This window comes from Cyrtonyx montezumae, unplaced genomic scaffold, assembly GCF_038088225.1.
Source record: "Cyrtonyx montezumae isolate F1298 unplaced genomic scaffold, pur_monq_1.0 scaffold_3, whole genome shotgun sequence".
Taxonomy (NCBI): Eukaryota; Metazoa; Chordata; class Aves; order Galliformes; family Odontophoridae; genus Cyrtonyx; species Cyrtonyx montezumae.
The window spans coordinates 99,692,436-99,717,124 of record NW_027072034.1 but is presented as its reverse complement, the minus strand read 5'-3'; the positions used below and the strand labels follow the sequence as shown (position 1 = coordinate 99,717,124).

At 37.3% G+C, this 24,689-nt stretch overlaps 1 protein-coding gene across 5 annotated transcripts in view; it reads right to left on the bottom strand.

The window, feature by feature from the left end:
• The window catches only part of EPS8 (EGFR pathway substrate 8, signaling adaptor), a 127,069-nt gene that overhangs the window by 39,511 nt on the left and 62,869 nt on the right, over positions 1-24,689 (bottom strand). For all 5 annotated transcript variants that reach the window (XM_065742573.1, XM_065742570.1, XM_065742574.1 and 2 more), the window contains exons 2-4: positions 12,113-12,203; positions 11,076-11,149; positions 1,855-1,922 (exon numbers count right to left, since the gene is read on the bottom strand). In XM_065742573.1, the coding sequence (XP_065598645.1) occupies positions 1,855-1,922; positions 11,076-11,149; positions 12,113-12,174 (204 nt within the window). In that variant the 5' untranslated portion in view covers positions 12,175-12,203. The remainder of the gene's footprint in view (positions 1-1,854; positions 1,923-11,075; positions 11,150-12,112; positions 12,204-24,689) is intronic.

Below are 24,689 nucleotides of genomic sequence, written 5' to 3'. Positions count from 1 at the left end.
TTGTAATCTTCAATATTGCTAGGCAATGTCAGCATTCAAATTGCCATGAAAGAGCAATACAAATAATTCATGAATGAACGTGCATTATGACAATCATCCAATATGCCACAGGGGAGATTGTTCAGTCCATAATATCATTTTAAACTTGCTGTTTGCCATCCTCTGTCATTTCCTCACTATAGCATATGGTTACACTTGAAGGCATATCTTCCAGGTATCATAGTGAGAATCAAATCCCAAGTATTTAATTAGCTTTTTTTAGGAGCGAAAGCCTGTCTCAGTTGGCAAGCTGAATCCAGAAAGCATCAGTAGAAGCCTTGGTGAAACATGCTGCCAACACACCTCCAGTACCACCATGACCTGGAGCACCCCTCTCTCACCCAGAGCTGCCAGTTAACACACTGATGGCAAACATCATGGGCTTGCATCTGACTGGGATACCTTACACACATGGTAGTTGCTTCTGTTATGCAGAACACAGTAGAAATGTACTATATAGACTACACTTCCTCACCCACAACTTGGAATATTCTCAAATTTCAATTAATGGTCTGGTTATGAAACACTACTCACAGTCATCACCTCAACTAGTTTCTCTGTCTTCTAATTTTTGACAATTTCTCCTTAAACATATAAGCCACGTAAGAAAACATATAATGCTATTTAATTTTATCCAGCCACAACTCCAGCTTCACATTCTTCTTTAAGACCTGAATACACTCACTCAAGCTGAACTGATTGTAATATATGTCTGCACACCTATCTTCTAAATAGCTTAAAAGAATTAATTGAGCTTTCTTCTATTACAGGATAAAAGCACGCGTTAATGACAGACAAGAGAGTAGACACAAGCTGCATATAATCAAAGTATTTTAAAAAGTGAAACAAACCCTGCTGACTGCTCACACAGGAATACTTAAACTTCAAATACAAGTACTAATTTTTATGCCAGTGGAGTACCAGAACGGTTACACAGAAGCTAAATACAGACAGAGAATTAAAAGCAACATAAACGTTCCTTTGCAAACCGATCAAGGATAGAAGTACTTGAAATAAAGACTCTTCTGCATCCAATCTCACAATTTATAGCTAAATTTAAAACCCAGCTAAAAGGACCTGGGAATCTATGTTTTTTTTGCAAAACTAAGTTAAACCCATGACAGTGTTCTGACAGTAAAGGAAAAAGGTTTTGGAAACAAAAGACTGCGTAATGAGAAACAACACCCATAAGTGCCTACAGACTGCATATAGTCACTCAGGCTTACTTTGCTGAATATTTTATACTTGCCTACTTCTGGACAGAATATGACAGCAGTACAGAGTATTTCTGCAAAGCTGCTTAAGATAGGAAGGAAAATATTTTGCGTTTCTCACTGGAGAGTCTGTGCAGGCAGAATATCACCACTAACAGTAGATTCACTAATGCTTTTAGGGCTTAGTACCTAGTTCTAACTATTACAACACCTCTGTTGTTTATAAATAATCAAGGTATTTATTTTAATCATCAGCCAACCTTCCTTGCTAACGGCCTGCCTCATCCCTGCAACATACCAGGTTCGGAAACAGGGCCGCATGGCACACTGCGCTGTCATCCCATTAAGAAACCCTCTCCATTTGCCAAACTATACACAACTTTGTTTACATTCTTCTACATCAAAATTCCAGCTCATTATGGCAAAGAGAATTTGATACATTTCAATGTAATCTGTTCTGAAGTGACCTCGGGCTGGCAGGATATTTTGGAAGATTCATATGTCTTCAAGCATATTATCCTCAAAAATCATTTACGCAAAAATCACCACACAACCAAAAGTTGTAAGAGATAGATGGTCTTATCATATACCCTTATCTCACCTCTACGTGATACTGGGAAGTTTCCGATATGCTGCTGGCACTGTCCCGTGCATAGTTCTTCCTTTGTTCTAAGGAGCGAGGGAAAAGAAAAGAATAATTATCCATTTGCTGTCTTACTATGCTGTATTTTGGACACTTCTCAGAGATGCTTAAAACAAGCTGTATATATGAAACCAGAAGGTGAGCTGCAGTTATTTGTGTTTTCAGAAAGAAAAAAAATGACATGCTCACACGCTCCAGCACAAGAGCCATACTTACACTGATGCTACAAGCTGGCTATCTCGTCTTGGTGGCACCAGCTGGGAGCAGTGTTCTGGCTGGAAATGCTTCATTGGGAAGCCTGACTTACAAATCACTGGCTTACCACTTGGTAGCAACATGGTAACTAGCAGCATTGCCTTTGCACAAATGGAAAAGGGTTTTCTGACATATGCAATTCTCACAAAAAAAACAAAGTCACTCACAGACCAGACCTGTGTCATCATTTATTTCTTCCTAGTATATCGTTTGTTGAATTAGCAATGCAGAGATATTCATAGAATGAAAGGAGGAAAAAAGGATCCAAAAGCTGTAGCAACACAAATATAAAATAGAACAGAAATATTTTTCAGCTGAACAAAACACAATGCTGCAAAATCAGAAACACTGTTTGCGTTTTACTCCATACAGTGGATTAACATCAAACCCAGAGAGGAGGGAAGGGAATATACAAGATGAAAACACAACACACACCCACACTAAAAAGCAATGAATGTAGGTGAATACTCCAAAAAACACCCCTCCACTTTTCAACTTTGTTTTGAATTTTGAATGTGACATTTGGGGAGCTTTCCTCTTTTTTTTTTTTCCTGATAACCAATGAAATGGTCCAATTCAAAACACCGGAGCACTGACTGAGCAGGGAAATCACTGAGAGAAATCCAAGGGAATTAAGCATTTCCTAATTTTTTTCCTCTCTGATTCACTAAATACCTTGAGTTCTGATCCTCAATAGAATAGGCAGTTTGATTGTGTTTGGAAGGAAATGTCTATAAATGAAGTTACTTTAATTTCATCATATCCAATTGGAGTATGTGTGGGCAAAATGAGAGCACATGACTCTGCTGACCAGAGATATTAGTTTCCTTCTGTGAAATTAAAGATGCTACCAATGACCACACATGTGATCTGTGATGTAGAGAGATCTGCAGGGAGGACATTGTTCAAGCAACACTTTAAAAAGCTCTTCTGTGACCAGGGCTCCTTCACACAGGAGTCTTGGGTACTAACAAGGAAAGGAATACCCTCACTTAGAGAAGTGTTTTGTTACCTTTTATCATCACACCCCTTATCTCTTCAATTCTCAGCAATTCTCATGAAAGACAACCAATTTCTGAAACCTCTCAAAGTCCCCTCCCCAATTGCAGATACAGCTCATGCGTCAAAACCATTCCGCTACCCTACAACAGCTACTCAGCTTGGTTTAGCACAAGAAGTCTGCAGTGCAATCACCAAATTGAAGAATGCTGTGGATTATCAAAATTTTTAAACTAGGTATGTGAACAGTTTAAAACAGATATTTAACTTCATCGCTTGTTACCTAGAAATCCCAGGACAGGGTATCTGCATTGATTCCAAATGTGACTAATATTTCTGCTTTTGCAGCACGTTGCTTAAGGTACTTTGTTTGACTCTTGTTCTTTTAAGGACAATAGACACGCACACACATGCACACCCCAACAAAACAGTCAGTGAAGCAGTACTGTCTGACTTGCTACCTTTCTTTTTTTGTTTGGATGATGATCTGAAGAAGTAAAGTCCATCTGTTCCTAACAAAACAAGGGAATTAGAAAACAGTATCTGGTTTAACTCCATATAACTATTCGCATTTCCAAGGGGATCAGTTAACAATCCTTCATTACAGACTATAAAATATTGTATAGTAATAAAAAATAGGTCTAAAAAAATAGCCATGTTTCAATTAACAATTCATTCAACATTCAACTTGGATTATTATCTTTTTGAGGTGAAAAAGGAGAATTATTTTTAATGTCACCAAATGAAACCAAGATAAGGAATCCTACAAACACTGCAAGGCTTATGAATCCTGCAAGCAGCAACAGTCAGAGTGGCTTTTAGCAAAGAAAGACTTCCATAAGGGAGACTCCAAAGGAATGAAAAAGCAGACTGCAACTTTTGAAAGTTCATGCCCTTTTTCCCAGAAATTTTGTCCTGCTTTAGGATATCCAGAAGCACTCGCAGCACTGACAAGTACATCCTCCCCCACAGAGCAGCACAGCACTCACACTAGATAAGATGGTAAGTTTTTCAGCACACCACGTCATGGTGAGAACAATAGTGTTTATATAAGAAGGAGCTTTCTAAGTGATAATAAAAGCTGTGGTTGCCTACATTCAAGAGAGAAAGAGAACCCTTCAAGTCCTTAATTTTTAATTACAACAGGTCAGCAACAAGAACTTCAACAGAACTTCCAATTAGCAAAAGCTAGTAAGTGTCTGTGATAATAAATAATAAATATGATAACCACGACAACTGACAGTCTATGTTGAGTTCAACAATAATTCCTGTTTACCTATTTATTTTATAAACATATTTATGCTGGCAGTGTTTAGTAGAACTCATCAGAGATCTAAATTATCCTTTTGTTATCCTACAGGCCCTTCTATCTTTCTGATAACCTCAGCATAGGGCAAAAATCTTCAGTTGCTTCTTGAAGAGTTTTTCCTCAACCTTTCTTTTTCAACCCTTTTATAACCTAATATTTAGAAATATTCTTCCCCTTACATATTCAGTCCAGCTGCTAATAGCCCAAATTCCCAAAAAGAGAAAGGTTTCCTGGCTGCCTGGAATAAATTTTGCTGCAGAAATTGTCATAAATGATGCAAATGAATGAATGAAGTCTTTGCGTGATAATATGAGCACAACGCAATGAAAACATTAAAAACCAAACAGAAAAACTGCAATCCTCTCCAGACTCGCACCTTGCACTCAGAAAGGAGGACACATAAACTTTGCAGCACCCCTTCTGCTCATGTGTCTGCACATTGGATTTCCTGCCAAAAAATGTTATTATTCTGACCACTTTTACAGAATATCTGAAAACCTCCCTTGACTTATTACACAATATTCAAATGCTAATAATTCATACTCTATTATTGAAAATGAGCAACAGAATTTGCTGACGTACTGAATGCACTGTGTCTGGCTAGGGTGGATTTAATTATTTTCACAGCAGTTTGCATGGGGCTGTGTTTTGGATTTGTGTCTATAGCAGCGCTGGTAATGCTTTAGCTACTGCTGAGCAGCATTTGCACAGCATCAAGACCATCACTGTTTTTCTGTCTGTCCCCCAAGTTTGCTGGGTGGTACCTTTGTATTATATAAAACTACAGTTTAGTAAGTGAAGGTGGTTTCTTATTAAACTGTCTTTATTTCAACCCAGGAGTTTTTCTTGCTGTTGCTCATTCTATTCCCTTCCCTAACACACTGTAGGGGAGGGAAGGGTAGCAACCAGGCAACTCACTCAGAGAAGATCCTCATTTGCTGGCCAGGGTCAAGCCTTTACATTGGAAAAAATTGCTTTATATGTTCTGTTTCACTCTCCTAATCCTGCAGATCAATCTCAGCCTCTCAGGAGTCTTTTCACCCATGAAGAGTGTTATTGAACGTGAAGTGAGATTCTACAACAGAGGCTTCAAGATGGGATGAATAAAGCATTCACAACTATCTTTTTTTTTTTTCTGTTTATTCTATTTATTACATATCTTATATCCAATACACAGTGCAGCCTTAATATCAGTTAATTTAAACCGAGCTGATGTGTTACATACAATTTATCTAAGATATTCTCCCTCTGATAAAGGAAAAGATGAAAGTAAATATAAAAAGAATCACAGCAGAAGGCACCCAAGTTAAATTCTTAATCACAATCTACCGCAAACGCAACCCAGAGGAATTTGAGCAAAATAAAATTACTCATAAAGAAGTGCAATAAACTTAAAAGCAGAATAGCTATTCACTCATGACTCTGACCGTAAGATCTACTAGCAATTAAACTTTTCAAAGGAAGGCAAACATTGATCCACAGAAAACTAATACTCTTGCCTCTTTCTGATGTCGAGCGATGCTACTGCTCTTCATGTCTTTGTGAACTTATTGAATTTACCACTCATCAGGAATGGATAACAACATTTCTGTTTTCAAAAATACATGGAATGGTGCTGACATTATACTAAACGTGGAGGCAGGCATGAAAACACCAGAAAATGATAGGAAAAAAAAAAAAAAGCCAAAACACCTCAAACCCTCAAACAAAGGCTTTTAGCCAAGCCAAAAATAAAGTAGACAGTAAACTACACAGACAAACAGGACTGATCATTGCCCTCACTATCCTAAAAAAATCTGCTTCCTCCAGTTATTTCTTTGAGATACCACTTCTTAGTTTGGAAAAGTAACAGACAAAAGTTTCAGGCAAAAACACCGTCCTGCCCAAGGTCACCTGAGGTTGAGCTACGAACACAAACTGACATGGCTGGAGTTCTCTTTTACCCATTTGCCCACTGGAAGAGGTTGCAGCTAAATGAAAAATTAGAAAGTTGCCTAAAAAACTCTACTGACCCTGTGTCAGTGTCCAGACCACACAGGTAAATGAATTACCACAAGATGTTAGGAAAAGGCTCTTCCCTGAAAGGGTGGTGGGCACGGAACAGGCTCCCCAGGGCAGTGGGCACAGCCCCAGGCTGCCAGAGTTCTAAGAGTATTTGGACAACACTCACAAACATAAAGTTTGAATTTTGGATGGTGCTGTGGAGCCAGGAATTGACCCCTTGTGGGACCCTTCAACTAAGATATTCTAAGATGAATCTGATTCTCTATTTAAGTAAGGAAAAACCTTACTGAACATAAAAGGTCTGAGGCTGTGTATTCATGGATGACCTGAAGCACAATTGGCACAAGCTATGGCTATGCTACGTTTAGATACAAACAAATTTTCAGTTCCCAGAGCCTAAAATTGAAAGGAAGAATTCCAGTGCCTATACCTCCACTGATATCTTATAAATAATTGCACAGGCCAGATGTAATAAATGTTATCAGCACTCCAGTTATGATAGCGCAAAGAATAATAATGGTAGATTCCATCTTCACCTTCCATAAGGAAATTGGAAAATGTCTATACTGTGTACAAGGAGACAAAGCACTGAAATTAGATGGCAATCTACATACAGATGAATTAAGTGTCTCATGAGCTTCTTCATGAATCCTGAAGTGACACTTTAGATTATTACCACACATCAAGAAGCAAAAAAACACAGTGCTTTTTTTACTACTGTCCACTCATTGGAGTGATTGCTGATATCCCTTTAAGAATTACAGCAGCTGGAAAAACTCAACTTGAGACTCAGAGCAAAGTGCAAGAGATGTGATCTACACATCCAAGGAAAAAGGTCACAACTTTTTAAGTACAAATGTTATTATTAGAGGAGTAAAGGATATTGCTTTCAGAGATTCTTGACATTGGTCTTCTCCCTGATGACTACATGGAAATAGCTATCAAAGAAGGTGCTTTGTTAGAAGTCAGTTGTAATTTTAATTCAACTGAGTATCAAATAAAACAAGAATGTTACATGGATAGCTTGTTTTAACTCTACTACACTGCATTTCTTGCTCTGAATGAGGTATTTAAGCAGTACAAATCTAGACATGCAATTTTACTGCTAGCACCTAATCACAGCCATGAGAATACAAACACAATATATAAAACACCTGGTCTTTCCTGATCAGTTGCTTTTGTACCATTTTCCATTTTGGAGAAAACTACTATCTTATGACTGCTGCAGAACGGGGCTGCTTTGCAATGTGTCACTCATTGGCAAACCCAAAGTGCAGCCCCAGCTACTTGCTCCAGCTGATGCTGCCTGTCTCCATGTGAGCAGAGCTGCAGAAGGCAGATAGAGAAGCTAATGCTAGAAAACCAGATGAGAGTGTGAGCCAAAATTCATTTCAGATGGAGAGATGAGGAGTCAAATAATGAAATGAAACTGTAAGAATGTGTAAAGGGCATCCTCCCTCCAGGGGAACATTTATCATGTAAATACAAAAAAAACATTTCATTTCAGGCAGGAAATGGATGAAAGAAAAGAAATTATTTGACACAAGAAAAAGCGATTTGAAACAAGTCTTTGCTATGAGATAACCATTTCAGAGATAGCAAAGACTCAAGTTTTTTAGCTGAACCACCCGTAATACAAATAAAATTCCAGCTGCCTTTCCCACCAGCAGTCAGCCTTCTGACTGATGACCAAAGAACTGAACAAACGTGAATGACCTTACTAAAACAAGTGCTGGCACTCAACATTTAAACTTTGTATCATGATGTCATATGTCATGGTGTCATATATATCATAAATAGAGAGACAGATAAGAGATATGTTGTCAGATCTTCACTGTGACTGGAAGAAACCATATTCAAGATCAAGTGACAACTTAACCCAGAAGCCATGGATAGGTGCTCTAGTACAAATGACATTAAGAAGTCTTCCAAAAAAGCAACTTGTTATGGACAAAATTAGCTCCTAACATTACATACCTACATTTTATCAAAACAAAAAGCATGTTACTTCTACCTCAAAATGTATGTGTATATGTATGTGTATATATACATAAAATTATTTAGAAGTGAATCTATTAAATAGATACAATTGAAGTATTTACCTAAGTGTTATATGTACATAAAATATATGTCATGTAAAATCCACAAACAAAGCTAGAAGACCTCCAATCTGCTTCACAGGCATTCAGTCTCATGGATCAAAAAGAATGCAAGCATTAACTATTAAGCGTGCACTAATTATTAATAAAATATTTTATAATATACATTTTAAACTACTTTTAATGATTCCCACATCACTTAGCTGCTTCCTACCTCACTGGGACATCATGCCCAAAAATTCCTAAACATGACACAGGAAGAAACACTGAAGACCCGGGAAGCTGAACTGTAATGGGACTGCTAAATATAACTGCCTTGAATCTGAGAAAGGTTTTTGGTTTTTCTCCTGTTTTCTCCAGCTCATACAGTTAGTGACAATGACAGACTTGTTCTGCATGCATACAAAACAGAGAAAAAGCCTAAATAGTGCAAACTCCTCTCTACAGGCTGTGCCAATGTATGTTTAGTTTAGGTTCAGAATTACTGATTCTTCTGCTTCATTCAGTTCTTGGCGATTGAGACCACAATTTTTTGATCTCTCTGCTAGCAATGGAAATGAACCAAGATCAACAATTAATTTTACAGGAGCCACCCCACAGTAGTTACATGGTAATATCTCCAATTAATATAGGAATTCAATCAAATATTTTAGAGTTAATAAGCTGTTTACCATTGTATATTTCAAATTTAATCACTTTTCCCTGTCTTCTACTTGCATATGAATATCCCATGATGTTTGACTTGAAAAAGCTCAGAGAGTTATCACTGTAAAGGCACACAAATATTAAAGGGCATACTTAAGACACTTAATGCTGCCACACCATTCAAAACATGTACTTTTGAAACATTATTTGGATGACATAAAATGAATAAGAAAAGTGAAAAGCATCTCAAATAATCTGCTAAGAGCTTTTAGACATGTCCCTTGCTGGTTTCTGTTACCACCCACTATTTCTGTCAACACATGCAATCAGTTTGTCATGTGAATCTATACAGGATGTAGAAACGCTGCTATTGAAAACTCTTACTGCAGAATTCTGCTTTGTGGCAGTTCCTGCCTTTAACACTATGCTAAGTGAATGACTTCTGTAACATGCCACTGAAAAAAAAAATAAGTCTAAACTTAGAACTATTCATACGCAACATCATTCTTAAATGGTAAACATTTCGAACAGTTTTTACTTCTATCTGGGCTTTCAGATATTCATTCTAGCACAGTGCATTCTGCCTCCAAACCACATAAGCATTTTCCCACCTATCTTCTTCTCAGGGGATACAAATCAAGAGACTTCCAATCTTTGTAAGTTTTTAGTCTCAAGAATTTCAAAGCTGTTTAAAAGTCAACAGTGTAACCAATAGAATTAAGTTCTTTTCTGTGTATAGCCAACACAGCCAGACACAAGGCTTATAAGGGTGTACTTCCAAGGGGAAATGCAATGCACTAAAACAACAAAGCAACCTGCCATCACACCCCTAATCTCATGAGGTCACTCCTAGCCATTACTTAACTCCAAAGAAGAGGAAGGCAAAACTAGTTATCAATAGGATTGTTGCAGTTACTAGATGCATCTCTTTGAGCTTTCTGGTTTCCTAACCTGCAGAAGAAGCATTAAATTCAACAACAAAAATCATGGAATGGCTTGGGTTGGAAGGGACCTTAAAAATCATCCAGCTCCAGCATCTCATGATGACGGCAGGGTTCCCACTCAGCAGCTCAGGCTGCCCAAGACCCCATCCAACCTGACCTTGGTTGACTCCACGGATGGGGCATCCATGGCTTCTCTGTTCATCCTGTGCCATTGCCTCACTGCATTCTCAGTGAAAAATTTTCCCCTAACAGCTGCCTGAGTTGTGAGTGGTCCAGTACAGGACTTCATCTTCACTGCAAATGTTGTTTATCCATTCTCAGACAAATACTAGCATCTGCAGTTTGTAAGAACAACCTTCAGGCATTTCTAAATAACAGCATATTTGATAGTTACACAAAACCTGTTAAAAAGAGCAGACCAAGTAGGACTCCAAATCTGTTACACCAAATTTAAGCTTCTTGAAATCCCTGTGTCCAAAAATAATAATACTGTTGTAGATTCCCTTTCTTCTAGCTGAGCATAAAGTTGGGAAGGTAGAGGGGGACACAAAGCATGAGTCAAACCAACAGCACAGCTAGATCCCAGAGTGCCTATTCCTTATCACTCTTAGTTTTCTGAAAAATGCCTTAAATGTTGTTGCATTAAAAGTTAGCAGATGGGAATTCTCTGTTTAGAAAGAGGCAAAAATATTTCATAGCTAGCCAAATTAGTTTCAGTGAATAAAATCCTCTAGTCTTTTTTTATTTTTGTTAAATACAGATTTTTCAATATACAACAATGTACTTATCTATAAGCATTTACATACACAATTTCAGTTTTGTATATATAAATATACGAAGTATCTAAATAAAATATACAAAGATGTCACAATCAACATTTAAATAACAATTCTAGTGAAATTCAGTGACTTTCTGCCACCTTACCATAAAGAGCTTTTGCACTTGTTCTTGAATTCTGCTCCCTCTCTGCCTGAGCGAATGTTGGTGAGCCATAGCCACTGGAAGGAAACATTTCTGGTTAAAATCTATATGGATGTAATTTCTGCAGAAACACGGTCATAGAATAAAACTTTCCCATTGTGTAGGGCAACATGTATCTACAATGTTTGCAACAGAGGAGATGCTACTGGATACTGGTTCCACATCATGAATATAATGAAGTGTGCTTCACCTGGGCTGGAAGCCTTCCAGTGATATTTCTTGTTAACATCATGCATAATGAGGGCTGTGACATACATATAAATACTACCATAAGGCAAGTAAAATTAATTACTATAATGCCAAAGACGTGGTAGGATTTTGCTTTTTGCTTATGTACACAAGTGTTGTTTTCAACAGGTTCAAGTGCTTTTCATAAAAGAAATAAAAGGAATATCATTGCCCACAACAAATGAGAAGACAATCCAACTTTCTTCTAGCATAATAATGACTCATGTACAAACTTTGTATTAGTTGAGGCCAATTCTCGTTAATGGTGTGAATGAGTCTAATGCCATGCTTATGACACAAGCTACATCTTTCTATTTATCTATTTTCAAGGAAAGCAATGGTTGTTCAGTTCTATTTACTGGGAAATGATATTTTCTACAGATGGAAAGGGCAGCGTCATCCTCAAGGTACAAGAACGCCTTCACTCACAGCTAGACTTAAACATCTCAGTCATACGAAGACTTCTCTGTGTCATGTCATAATTGCATTGTGGCTACAGCAATTTATTCTTCTGTGCCAGATGATGTTACCCAGTAATGCAGCTTTACTCTTCCATTAATACAAAAATAGATCAGATAATATCTATTAGTTTGGTTCCGCAGTTTGGAAACTGCATGCTCTTTTAGAGAAACCACATTGTGTTATTTCATTGAGCTCTAATCATCATAGCTCCATTCAAAATGAAAGAATAAGGAAAAAATACAAAATATTTTTTTTTGTCCATAGAAGGAAAATCAAAGGCATAAACTTACTTGATTTGAGGAGAATAACTTCCATAGCCACCAGGAGGGGTATTTGATATATGGCCATTCATTCTTATCGTCACTTACTGAGGGAAATGATCTGCAAAAGAAACAGCAGCAAATGAATTGAAGTCTCTAAATAGATGAAGGTTTAATACAGATGTAATACAAACCTAATGAGAAAATCATGGCTGAAAAGTGGATGAAATTGCATCAAGCAACTCAATTATTATTTTTATCGCACTTAAGCCTTAAAGACCTATTATGTAACTTCCCCCCCAGTTGTAATTTGATAACTTTTTCTTCAAATAATTTGGTAAGTTAAGCCATTGAAGCAGTCTTTGGGAATAGCTTCTATTTGAAAAGGCTGTCTAAACAGAGAACAACATCTGCTTCAGAAATGAACAAGATTTTACAAATGGCAACTTTAATAATCAAGCGTGCTTGATTTTCATTCACAATTCAATTATCCGAATACAACTTTTGAAATGTTTTTTTTATGTCTATTACATTTATAAAATTATCAGATGAATTGTTAGAAAGATGCATTATCAAAACAAAATGCAATTGTTAACTCAGAAGGAAACTTGGTTAGCTATTCTGGGACTTAAAAAAAAAAAAAACCTTTTCCTTTCCATTTGTATTTTTTCTAAGCAGCATGTAATTTCCTTTGCATTGCAAAAGTTTGCATGCCAAAAGAAAGCTCTCAAGAAACAGCAATTCTGAAAAAGCTATGAAGAAACAGTTAAAGGAATGCTTTCTTGCTTAAATATAAATAAATAGAAGTTAAAATTGACTCTGGAAAATGATTTTCATACTAGAGTTAACAAATCACTGTTTAAATTTATAATGGGCAAATACAGTTTTGTGTATATGTGCTTTGGTCTATGTACATACAATCATAGAATTACTTGGGTTGGAAGGAACCTCAAGGATCATCAAGTTCCAATCCCCCTGCCACAGGCAGGGTTGCTGGCCCCTCAATCAGGTACTAGATCAGATTGCCCAGATCATCCAACCTGGCCTTGAACATCTCCAGGGATGGGGCACCAACAACCTCTCTGGGCAACCTGTTCCAGAAGCTCACCACTCTCTCAGAAAAAAACAAATCAAAACAAAAAGCCCCTTCCCTCTGACATCTAATCTAACTCTTCTTTAGTTTAAAATCATTCTCCCTTGTTCTAGCACTATCTGCCCATGTAAAAAGTTGATTACTCTCATGTTTACAGACTCCCTTCTAAATACTGGAAGGCCACAATGAGCTATTCCTGCAGCCTTCTCTTCTCCAGGCTGAATAAGCCCAGTTCCTTCAGCCTATCTTCATAGGAGGGGTGCTCCAGCCCTTGGATCTTCTCTGTAGCCCTCCTCTGTGCTTTCCCCAAAAGCTCCACATCTTTCCTGAGGTGGGAGCCCTAGACTTGGATGCAGTACTCCAGCTGGGTTCTCATAAATACAGGATAGAGGAGGACAATCCCTACCCTCTCCATGCTGGCCTTCCTACTCGTCTAATGGAACCCAAGATACTGTTGGCCCTCTGGGCTGCAAGCGGACACTGCTGGCTCAACCTCTAAGTCCTTCTCAGCAGGGCTACCCTCAATGAATTCTTCTCCGAGTCTGTATACACGTCAAGGATTACCTCAACCCAAGTGCAAAATCTTGTATTTGGCTTTGTTAAACCTCATTAGGTTCACAAGTGCCCACCTTTATAGTTTATCAAGGTCCCTCTGGAGAACGTAATTCAGAGTCATTAAACAGAAAAAGAATTTCTACTCTGCAAATCAGTCTAAAGTATGCCAGATAAAGCTTGTATCCAAAATACACTCAATTTCCAAACCTGAGCACAACCTGCTTTGTTGTGCTAAAGCCATTTTACAATCAGCTTATGTACTGAATCACTGACAGCCTACTGCCTTACTTTAACAGTTCTCTTCTTGCTTTACAAAGAAGCAGTAGCTGACTGACCTATAATATATACTATTTTTTTGTATCTACACGTGTTCTCCTTTTATCTTTTGTGCAGAAAAAGAAATTCAAATCAAATTCAGTTCCCAGCTACAAAGAATTCTGTGATTTCAAGAGACTTAGGAAGCTTCTTCAGTCTTCAGCACTCAGCACAGAATTGCTTCTACACCTTTCTCACCATGTGGACTGCATGCCAAATGTTGTCATGTGGAAGTGCAGTACTTCCCCTGTAGCAAGGACGTACTTTGCGTTTTAGCTTAGAATCCCTCTCCTTCCAATTCACTCCCACCTTTAAACTTTTGATTGCTCTTTGCAAAATATTTTATTGGCAGATAAACATCTTGCTTTCATTTCTCCTGCACAATGACAAGAACATATCACATAACCAATGTGATGGTGTCCTTGGTGGCTCCAAGCCGCTCCTTCACAGAATGCAATACTTAGTAGTTTTCTACAAAAGATGACTTTCCTTGTTGAGTGCTGTTACAATTCATTAGCAATTACAACCTTTTGGAAGCATCCTGGATTAGTCCCATGGTTGGAAAGAATATAAATACTGATTTTTTCAGCAGGATGCTCCAGGTCATTGTGCACCCCTTGTTCCATTTCAGAAAACGCATGGGCCAGAGCTGTTTGGACTGCTCTCGATTTAAGTCATGCTGCCATTAAACTCTTCAATACTACATACTGGCTATGAATCCTTATCATCTGCTAATGCTGTTCAACTTTAATACACTGTTTAACAATTTACATTTGGAATACTTTCCCAGTAGTGATCAAGTCCTAAATCTTACACAAATTACATCAGTTTCTTTTCAGTATCCCTCATTTCACACACGTTCTACATATACTTTTATTACGAGAACTTTTACTTTATTGTCTATATCATTTTATAAGCTGTGATTTTTCAAGTCACAAATTCCTCAGCAACTCATTTTAAAGTGATATCTGGGAAAAAAAAAAAAACAAAAACACTTTTTTTAGACTCTCAGCGTGATTTTGTTCTTTTGACATACTATTTTTTTTTTAATTTGCAACATGCTATGTTTGCTAGTTGTACTCCACTTCAGGATAGCAGTGAAACTTTTAAAGCGGAAGAAATGCAATAAAACAGAACTCAAAGCTCCAGCCTTTGAAATTAGCATAGTGCACTGCAAGTTTTTAAGCAACAATGAACTTGAAAAGCAGATTTTTCACATTAGAAGAAAGCATGCCTTGACTAAATACTTGTCAAGGTGTAACAGCACTCAGCATTAACGAAAAAAGCTTTAAAATTACAACTGGGATCAAGTGATACTGAAAAACTGAAGTTAGAAGTTGTGCCTTTCTCAAAAATCTAACAAACAAACAAAATCAAACATACAAACAAAAAAAGACCCAAGAATGTTCTGCTAAGTAAGCACAAAAGCGTTATGGAGTTTCAGCTGATTTGCAAACAAAATGATGCATGCTACTTGATTTGTGTAAAGCCAACAATATTTCCTGTCTCCCATTAAAAGAAATTAAATGCTTTTGAAATGTCAAGACTCCGACTCTGACGGTATAGTACCTGAGCCTTTACAGTTTTTCCCATAACTTCATTCAGGAAAGCTCCTAAATGAATAAAGTGTAACTTGTTACAGACATTGTTTTGGGAAGTCAGCAGTATTGTGAACTAACTGAAATTACCAGAAACTGCTTTAGGGAAATACTCCAAAATCTTATTAAGTGTTTTATTAAGACAAGACAAAAGCATAAAAGGGTAACAATGTGCAGTGCTTTGCTTACTATGCACTTGCACAGTTTTCTTTGCTGTGTCTTTCATTCCAAATTCTCTTTCAACTCTGACAGCAAAAGTCTGCTAGCACACACTGCTAAGCCTTCATCATCAAGGAGCCTATTAATAAACTCTACTTCCTCCTTATTCTTCTCTTTCACCTCAGTCCAGCAGTTCACAATAACATACGCTAATGTTGTGAACTTTTAGTTAAACATCCTTCATAATTAACTGTACAAATCCTCTTTAAGCAGACCTGAAATATCAACAATTTACTTGTTAGTATATCCAAGCAGGGTCATGTCTTCCTCAGACTCTTGAAAAAGTAAGGCCTGCTCTTAACTGTAAATATTTTAAAACAGGGAAACTAAAGAAGAATATAAGAAGAGTAACTATGACACTGATAAAAATAACAGGATAGTGAGATAAGTGTTACAATATTTATAACAAAGTATATTATCATGATATAAAAATGAATGCCATAAGAAAATAGGAAATTCCTTAATACAAAACAAAAACAAAAGAAAACTAAATCCTTTTCTGACAGGATCTGAGGCTGAACAAAAACAAAAAAAATTCACCCAGAACTCTACCTCCACCATAAGCTCCATTTTTGGCAGGAAGACTAAATATTGTTAGTAAGCAGCAACATAAATGACAAAGGTCCAGCTACACTAACTGATAAATCATTTTGGAGAACATTGTACTTCAGCTTTTCAGTTGACAAACAGAGGTGGTCTATCGCCAAATACAAGCAGTACTGCAGTGGTATATGAGATGAATTCATAAATATTCATAATAAATATGCAAAATTATTTAAATACTCCTTGCTTTCTCCACCTTACAGCCCAGCGTCCTAATGAAGACAATCAAATTTGTGTGCAAGAGAAAGCTGTCACATAGGTGACTCACACAGTCTGCCATTAAATTTCCTGGGAGGAGTCCAAAGGTAACAAAATTGCTCAACTTATTTTAAAAGCTCCTTTTCTAGAAGGCCAGAACTATTTAATTACAGAAAATGATATATAGGAGACACTGGTGCTCCTCTCCACTCAATCAATCAGTCCTACCTAGCAATGGATCACAACATCATATGGGAAAAACAAGAAACAGTTTAACAGTGTGGGGTTTTCAGAATTGACGCAGAGAGCTGGGAGGGTTAAGGGGAGGAGGATGCAGGGGAAGGAAGAGGAAAGCTGAGAATGGCTGGAAGAGTAATTATCTACCGATTAAGAAAATGTTATTAGTAACAAGTAATTGTTATCACATGCCCTCAAAAACACAGGATTCTTCCTCAGCTAGATAAGAGGTACAAACTGTAGCTCCAGCCTGAAAAAAAACACAAGTGGACCATGACAAGCTAATCCATATCTGCACCAGAGCTCATATTGTAGCAACATCAGAAAAGGACAGTCTCTCCACACTTTCCTCTCTAAAGAATTATGGAACAACAGACAAAACTTCAGCAAAAAACAGATGAGTCCATGCTACACTGTAACTTGCTACAGCTTGAATAAAAATGCCTAGCATTGCTATTCCACAGCACTCAGTGCGCTGTTCTAGAAAACTTCCCCGCTCCGTCATTTCTTATATTTCATGTGTTTTTCAAGAACCACCCACCCCCAATCCTTCCCCCATTTGCACTTTCCATGCTACCCCTCAAACTAAAATTTCAACCATTAGTATTTTTAATTCACTTGCTTCCCCTCACAGAGGTCATTTCTTTGTCTATTTCTTATGTTTTTATATTCCTGTGTCTTCTCTTGCATCTACTTTCTTTTTCTCTATCCTGTAACCACAGATACCGCATATCTGTAACCACAGATTTTACAAATGGAAGTCACAGACTCAAATGAAATGTTGGCACTGCTCTCTGCCTCGGGACTTCTTTCAGACAACAACAAAGAGCAAACATGTCTTATGCATTCTTTTCAGCATTTTATGTCAAGATAGACATCAAGACGTACACACATTCATATAAGTAGGCTTCACTTCAGAAACGACCGGTGTAGTTTTAACATCCTTTATGCACACTGGTATCAGAATTTCTGAGACAAACCTCACCTCTTTGGGCTGGCAGCAACTTCACAGTATCCCATTTTCCATTTTCTATTAAGGAGACCGGAGTATCCATAGCACGTGCATGATGGCAAAAATCACACAAAGACTTCAAAGTTAGACCTAAATGTGATGCAATCTCAAGCCAAAAGACTTGGTCTTTTTTCACCACTAGTCTGCCTCTTAAGAGACTCTTTATTAATGATGGGAGGGGAGAAGTTGAAAGTTGTTGAGTACAGAATAGCTACTCTGATATGTCTGAGCATCAGAATTAGAAGAAAATATGTAAATATGTTAAGCTCGATGATCACAATGCAATCCCTTTCAAAAAGCTGCTACTTTCTGGTCTTCTCTTGATTGGATCCTTCATAAGATGGAACTGCAGAGTGGGAGCATTTCAATAAAGACAAATGACTATGACCTTGGCCAGGAAGGAGACAACACAGTGTGACAGGACACAGCACTACCCAAGAGAGATTTACAAATGCACTCATGCCCAAAGAACAGGGTAGCAGAAGAGTTCAATCAACACTGCTTTTTCACTGCACTTATTTTTATACACTTTCTTCAATTTAGCATTTTCCCTCCATCCCTCAGTAGGGTTATGCTAAATTTATCAGATAGACAAGATACATTTATTAAGAAAATTTAGAGACAAAATCATCAGTCAATGTAGAAGACAATGCATGTCAACGCAAGACTAGTCCTCATAAGAAGCACTGTTAATTGGAAGTTTTCTGCTGGGAAAACTAACAAGATAAAAAGTGTCCCTTGAATTTTACTTTTGTTGTAATGACATCTTACAGTGATTCACTGTTAAGGAAACATTCTAACAATACAATTAAGATAGGGATCTTTTCTTTGGAGGAAGGGGAGAAATATGGAGCACAAGAGGAAGAACTGAATGAATATTCTTCATAGAGATCCTGGTCACAGATTTGGCTCTTTGTATTTGACACACTAATAGAGAACCTGCAACAGGTTTTTATTCAGGCACAGTAACCTATTTCCATTCATTTCACTCAAGCCTGGGCTATGATTTAGGATTAATCATACTGAAAGAAAATGGAGCAGATACTTTACAGCTTTACAGATACAAAAGCTGCAAAGACTTAAAATCCCTGTTATAACAAAGGAACGCTAATAAATATGCCAGCATTAAAGCCACCGCTCACTGCTATTTATAATTAGAGAATTAACCAACCCATCTAAAACATGATGACTATTAAATACCAAGATCAGGATAATTATGCAGATCTTTACAAAAAGCGTCAGACAACTGGAAGAGCAGCATCTTGTGCAAAGAAAAAACAATCATATCCCACCACACACACACAAAACCAAGATACGTTAAAAAACAAAAGAATGCAATAACCACTGTTGTAGTAGGCGTGGTCCTGTCCCAAAACATCCTGCTGTCCCAGCCATGCCTACTACAACAAACCACCACAGATACAGAAGAATCTAAAGAGGAAGGTGGCTGTGGTTCATGAAGTACTTTGTAGAAGGAGGCAGAAAAATGTAACTATAACATACCATTTAATGAATTAATAAACAAACAAAAATCCCTGCTGAAGCTAAGTCTAGCTCAGGTATTTAAAGAGAAACAAAGAAGAAACTCTTTCAATGAAAGAGGTCACCACTTCCAAGTGCCACAGTGCTCTGGAGGTTAATGTAGAGACTGAGAATACATTTGCCATGCTCAACACCATCACTAACTTCTCTGCTCCAGCAATCAAGCAACAGCTATAAAACAGTTTCAAAAGAGAAACCTATGATTCCACCTGAAATTAAGAACAGCCAGTCACAGTTTGTACTTCCCAGTGAAGGCCAGTGATTTCATCTCAGGAAGTATTTAGTTGTCTGGAATGCATCTGCTACCCCCATGTATAGCAATGAGTTAGCAGAAGATAATATCTTTACTCATAAATCCTAATCCAAACATGGCTGCAGCACTGCTCACAGAATATCTCCACTTACAGAGAGACAAACAATAGTTTATCTGTCTTAATTTTATTTTATTCTTTAAAAATTTGTTTTGGAAATACTGACCGATGAACGCAACTGAACTTGCACAGACACTTTTTTATACTTCTTCACATTAAGTTTTTTCATTATTTCCCTCTAGTTCTTGTGAGAAAAGGCTACAAACCAGACCATCAGCTTTCAAAAGAGGGCATTTTGGACATTGATTTGAAAATTGGTTTGCAACTGTACCATCAGAAAACCATCAATCTGACTTGCAGGAGAGATTATAAATGATATTAATACTGTTGTCTGAATATTTTCTTGCATCAAAGTACTCGTACAAATGTTAAAAAATGATAAGAATTGGAAAAAAAAAACAGAAAAAAGAGGACACTGTAAAAACAGCAAAGGTATGTAGAAACAAAGAAGAAAATGGCTTTAGGTATTGTCGTTTCAGATAAAATTTTCATCTTAATCTGGCTAAGAAATGAATGAACTCCCAACATGGTTAAATTACTACTTACTGATCCAGGTTAACCAGATGAAACTGGATTAACCCTCTATCATATCTTACTTGCAAGCTTAACAGTTTTGTTTTGTCTTACAATAAACAAACATACAAACAAACATTAACTATTCCAATGCTGCTGATTCATTCCTCAATCTTGCTAGTCAAGAAAGGCCTTTTGTTTTGCCTAGATCAAGTAGTGTGCAATAAAAGTAGCAAATAAACCTTTACAAAGCTGATATGCAAGAACTCATGGCTTTAGATAAGATAATTTAAAACAACTATCACCATTACAAGATATGGAATTTAAACAAGAAATGTTAATACTGTTAGGAGAGTAATCACTCTCAGAATTATCTTAAAATATTCCTCAAACATGTTACACTGCTCATAAAAGTTTCTATCTAAATTGCCATCTGGCCACTGGACTGAGCATTATCTCCTGAATTTTTCCTTGTTAGAAGAAAACACCATGAGAAGTGGACTAGACACACAGTGTCCATAATAGCAAGGTAACAACAAAAACAAGATGATGGTGACTTTGACAATAGGGCAAGGAAGAAAAAAGGCAGGAAAAGCAAAATTAATTTTTAAAGAGAAATTGAGAGAACAAGTTCCACTAGAAGCTAACCTCACTGACTTCTATAAAACCTGTTCAATTTTCCTATTGGGAAAAAACAAAGAATCCATAATGCTGTCACACTGGAGAGACGAGTGAGCTGTCTGGGATGTTCAATTTCATACCATAAAAATACAATAAGACTTTGTTGTTACTGGAAAATATGCCCTGGCAAAAATATTTTTCAAGGAAGCATTACCTTTTCTTTTTTTCCCCTTCTAATTCGAATACCCTCTAGACACCATTTGGGTAATATAGCATCATTTCCACCCCACAGCACTGAGGGGTAAAGTAGAGATATGAGAAGACACATGTGGTTTGCTCAGTTATACAGAACTGTGAAGCCAAGCAGCCAGTCTGTCTATATCATGCATTTCTCTGAGGCTTTCCATTCTGAACTAGGAATCTGCAACAACAAACTACAAGAACAGCTTCTCCTCACGTAGGGTTAAAGACAGACACATGAGTATGTGCAGCAAGATGTTTGACCTTGAGGCAGCCCACGCAGTGCTCATCTCTTTCAAACACGCAATACCTCACCTGCACCCAAACATCAGCTGGAAGGGCTTATTTGGGTCATTAAAAAATCTTGAACATCGACTTGTGGTTGTATTAATCTGCACGTAATCCAAAGAGACCATACTGTAATTCAATGAGTAAACAAAAGGCACTGTCTTAAAAATCTAAGCATGACTAACTGGTCAACACTGGGGAAACAATTAGGTAGCAGAAAGTGATCTAGTGCACGTGAACGTGCTGAACTGAGTTCACAGCTGCATGATGTCACAACCCACTTCTGAATTGACAGCATATGCTCATAACTCAGCTATGGTACCATGAAACCAAGAAAGACTGAACAAAAACAAACTCTATAACTTGTGGGAAGAAAAGCAATTCAAACTTGGCGTTTTGTGCCTCTGATTTTCCTAATTGTAGTTATTTATTTCTCACTATACAACTTTTTTTCTCCAGCAATCTGGGCAAAGCTCTTCCCCCACATACATTTCAGAAATGAAAACATATTCATCTGAGTTCTTTTTTCAATTACCTGATCAAGTACAGAAAAAGAAAAGAGTTCTTTTTCAAATCAATTAACAGATTATTTGTAAATTTACATTTCCAAAAGTTTTTTATTTGAAAGATTTGAATGTCTACATCTATAGACTTGATTTTTGAAGTCAAAGTAAGTAATTATTGTTTGTTGGTTTCCTAAATTTCAATGCCTTTACCATTAATCACTCACTAGGGTTCCAGTAAACATTCAGCAATGAAAGATGACCACACCAGAAACCATTTTAAAAGTCCAATTATAATCAGCATAAAATGGATTTGGCTCAAATTTCCAATAATTGTGGAGCTTAAATTTTCAAATGCCACTATAAAATGTCCAAAAATTTGTCGTTGCTGGTTACCATGTAACATTTAACAAGGCATCACGAGAAAGCAATCCCAAAAGACTGCAACCAGTCATTTTATTACAATTTGCTGATTCACTGAATTGAAAACATTTTTCTGAGTCATTTCCAATATCAAAATGTTTTTACTGATGTCAGCTAGGTTCCCAATGAAAATATCAGTCTGGGACTGAGGCCTAATAACACCCTGCTCCCAAGAAACCTCAGGGGAGTCCTATTTTTCAGAAGGTTTCCAAAGGCCTTGAGGGAAGCCAACTTTCAAAAATCTTCCAGAAGATGAAACTACTGTTCTTCACTTAGTTCTTATATGAGAAACAAGTATGTGTGTATAAGAATCTGTGGTAAGATGGAGAACAGAAAGGGAAGGGGCTTAAGCCATATGTGTTAACACTTCTTTAATCTTTTCCTGCCTAGAAAGACAAAGGGATAGCTTGGGGAAATCAGAATACACCACTGATTTCCATGCACCTTTAGAACTGTTCTAGAACTGATATCAGTGATGTTAATATGACATAAGAAATACTCATGGGACATCTTTTTTCACATATATGGTTACCCTCCTATGGAGCCAAGAAAGAATTAAATAATCCAACTTTCAAGATGAGTCACCATTTTATGGGTCTCTGTAAGATTAACAGTCATTAGAGGCATTATAGTTGGTTGGACATTTTTTTTCCCTCCTCACTCCCAGAAAAGCAGTTATTGACTTGGTACTTCTAGTACATGTTACCAAATGGAACTGTCAGACTTCACAAACTGCTTGACTTTCATAGCAGTGATACCACTGCAAAGTGAACTACTATTTCAATGCAAATAACAAGGATTACCCATTAATATAGTCCTTCAAACAATGAATGCTATCTTGAGCACTATTTCCCATGAGATCCTTTTCCTCCTGGTTACACTGATGGACAAATACACTTCCTTATATGTGTGCCTATGTATATACAGTCATACATTCATAGAATGGCTTGGGTTGCAAGGGTCCCAAAAATCATGTTTCAAGCATAGGCGGAGTTGCCAGAGTTGCCAGCCCCTTGATGAAGTACTAGATCAGATTGCCCAGGGCCCCAGCCAACCTGGCCTTTAACACCTCCAGGGATGGGGCATCCACAACCTCTCTGGGCAACCTGGTCCAGTACCTCACCACTCTCTCAGTAAAAACTTCCCCCTGACGTCTAATCTAAATCTCCCTTTCTTTAGTTTAAAACCATTCCTCCCTGTCCTATACAATCCCATATAAGCTGAGCTCTCTCTCATATTGTAGGCAAACAAGAAATCCTGTTTATTAAAAAACTTCAGCAGCTCCTCACCAATGATTAAATTTTGTTTACAGAGCTGCATTGTCTTCACTGCTATATATTTTCTATTTCTTTAGAATGAGAAGGATAATTTTTCCTTTTCCAGAAGGCACATTAGATAAACTTTAAACTTGTACCCACTTTCAAAGGAAAAATATTTGTCCTACACAAAGCCTCCATTCAGAGTCCCTGTTTTTACTACAGAAAGAAAAATAGCTGTGTCCTGGATAATTTGTTCATGTATGCCAATAAAAGCACATTGGATTAGAGCCAGTACTTCTGGCAAACACCCAAGGACTTCTCAAAACCTAAGAAAAGCTGAACACTTGTTTTCTCTACTTTTTATCCTTTTTCTGTACACTATTCCCAGTACTTATTAATTGTTTACATTAAATATATCTTTATACTACTGTGAGAATAAATTAAAGGAGGAAAATGAGTCTAAAGAATACAATAAATGCTTTTAAAGAAGCTCTTACATGAAAAAAATGCTTTCAGATATCTTTGTATGTTTCAAGTCTTAAGTACACATTCTCTTGAATTCCACTCTATGTAAAAAAGTTAAGAGCACATATATTCATATTTTAGAGGTAGATATAATTAACAAACATACTGAAAAATGTGCTTAGGAACCTACACTTCCATGTAGGACTCTGATCCAGATGCTTGCTGCTCAACCTAGGGCAGAGTCTGTGCAGAACCAGACTGCACAAGAACCTGAAGAAAGTTTATGGAAACTACTCAGACCACTGAGGATTTTATTGTGCCCAAGTACTTACCCCAAATCCAGTGTTTTTCTAAACAGTTTCACAGAATCATAGAAAACTGGGCATCTCCCATCCTAAGGGTAGGAACAACTGTGTCAAGACACTTCCCAAAAGATGCTTGCCCAGCATCTCCCTTGGAAACACCAGCAAGAGAGGCTAAAAACCAAGTCTGGGGAATCCCATGAGCTCATTAGCCTTACTCTTGAAAAAGATCTTCTCAATGAAGACTCTA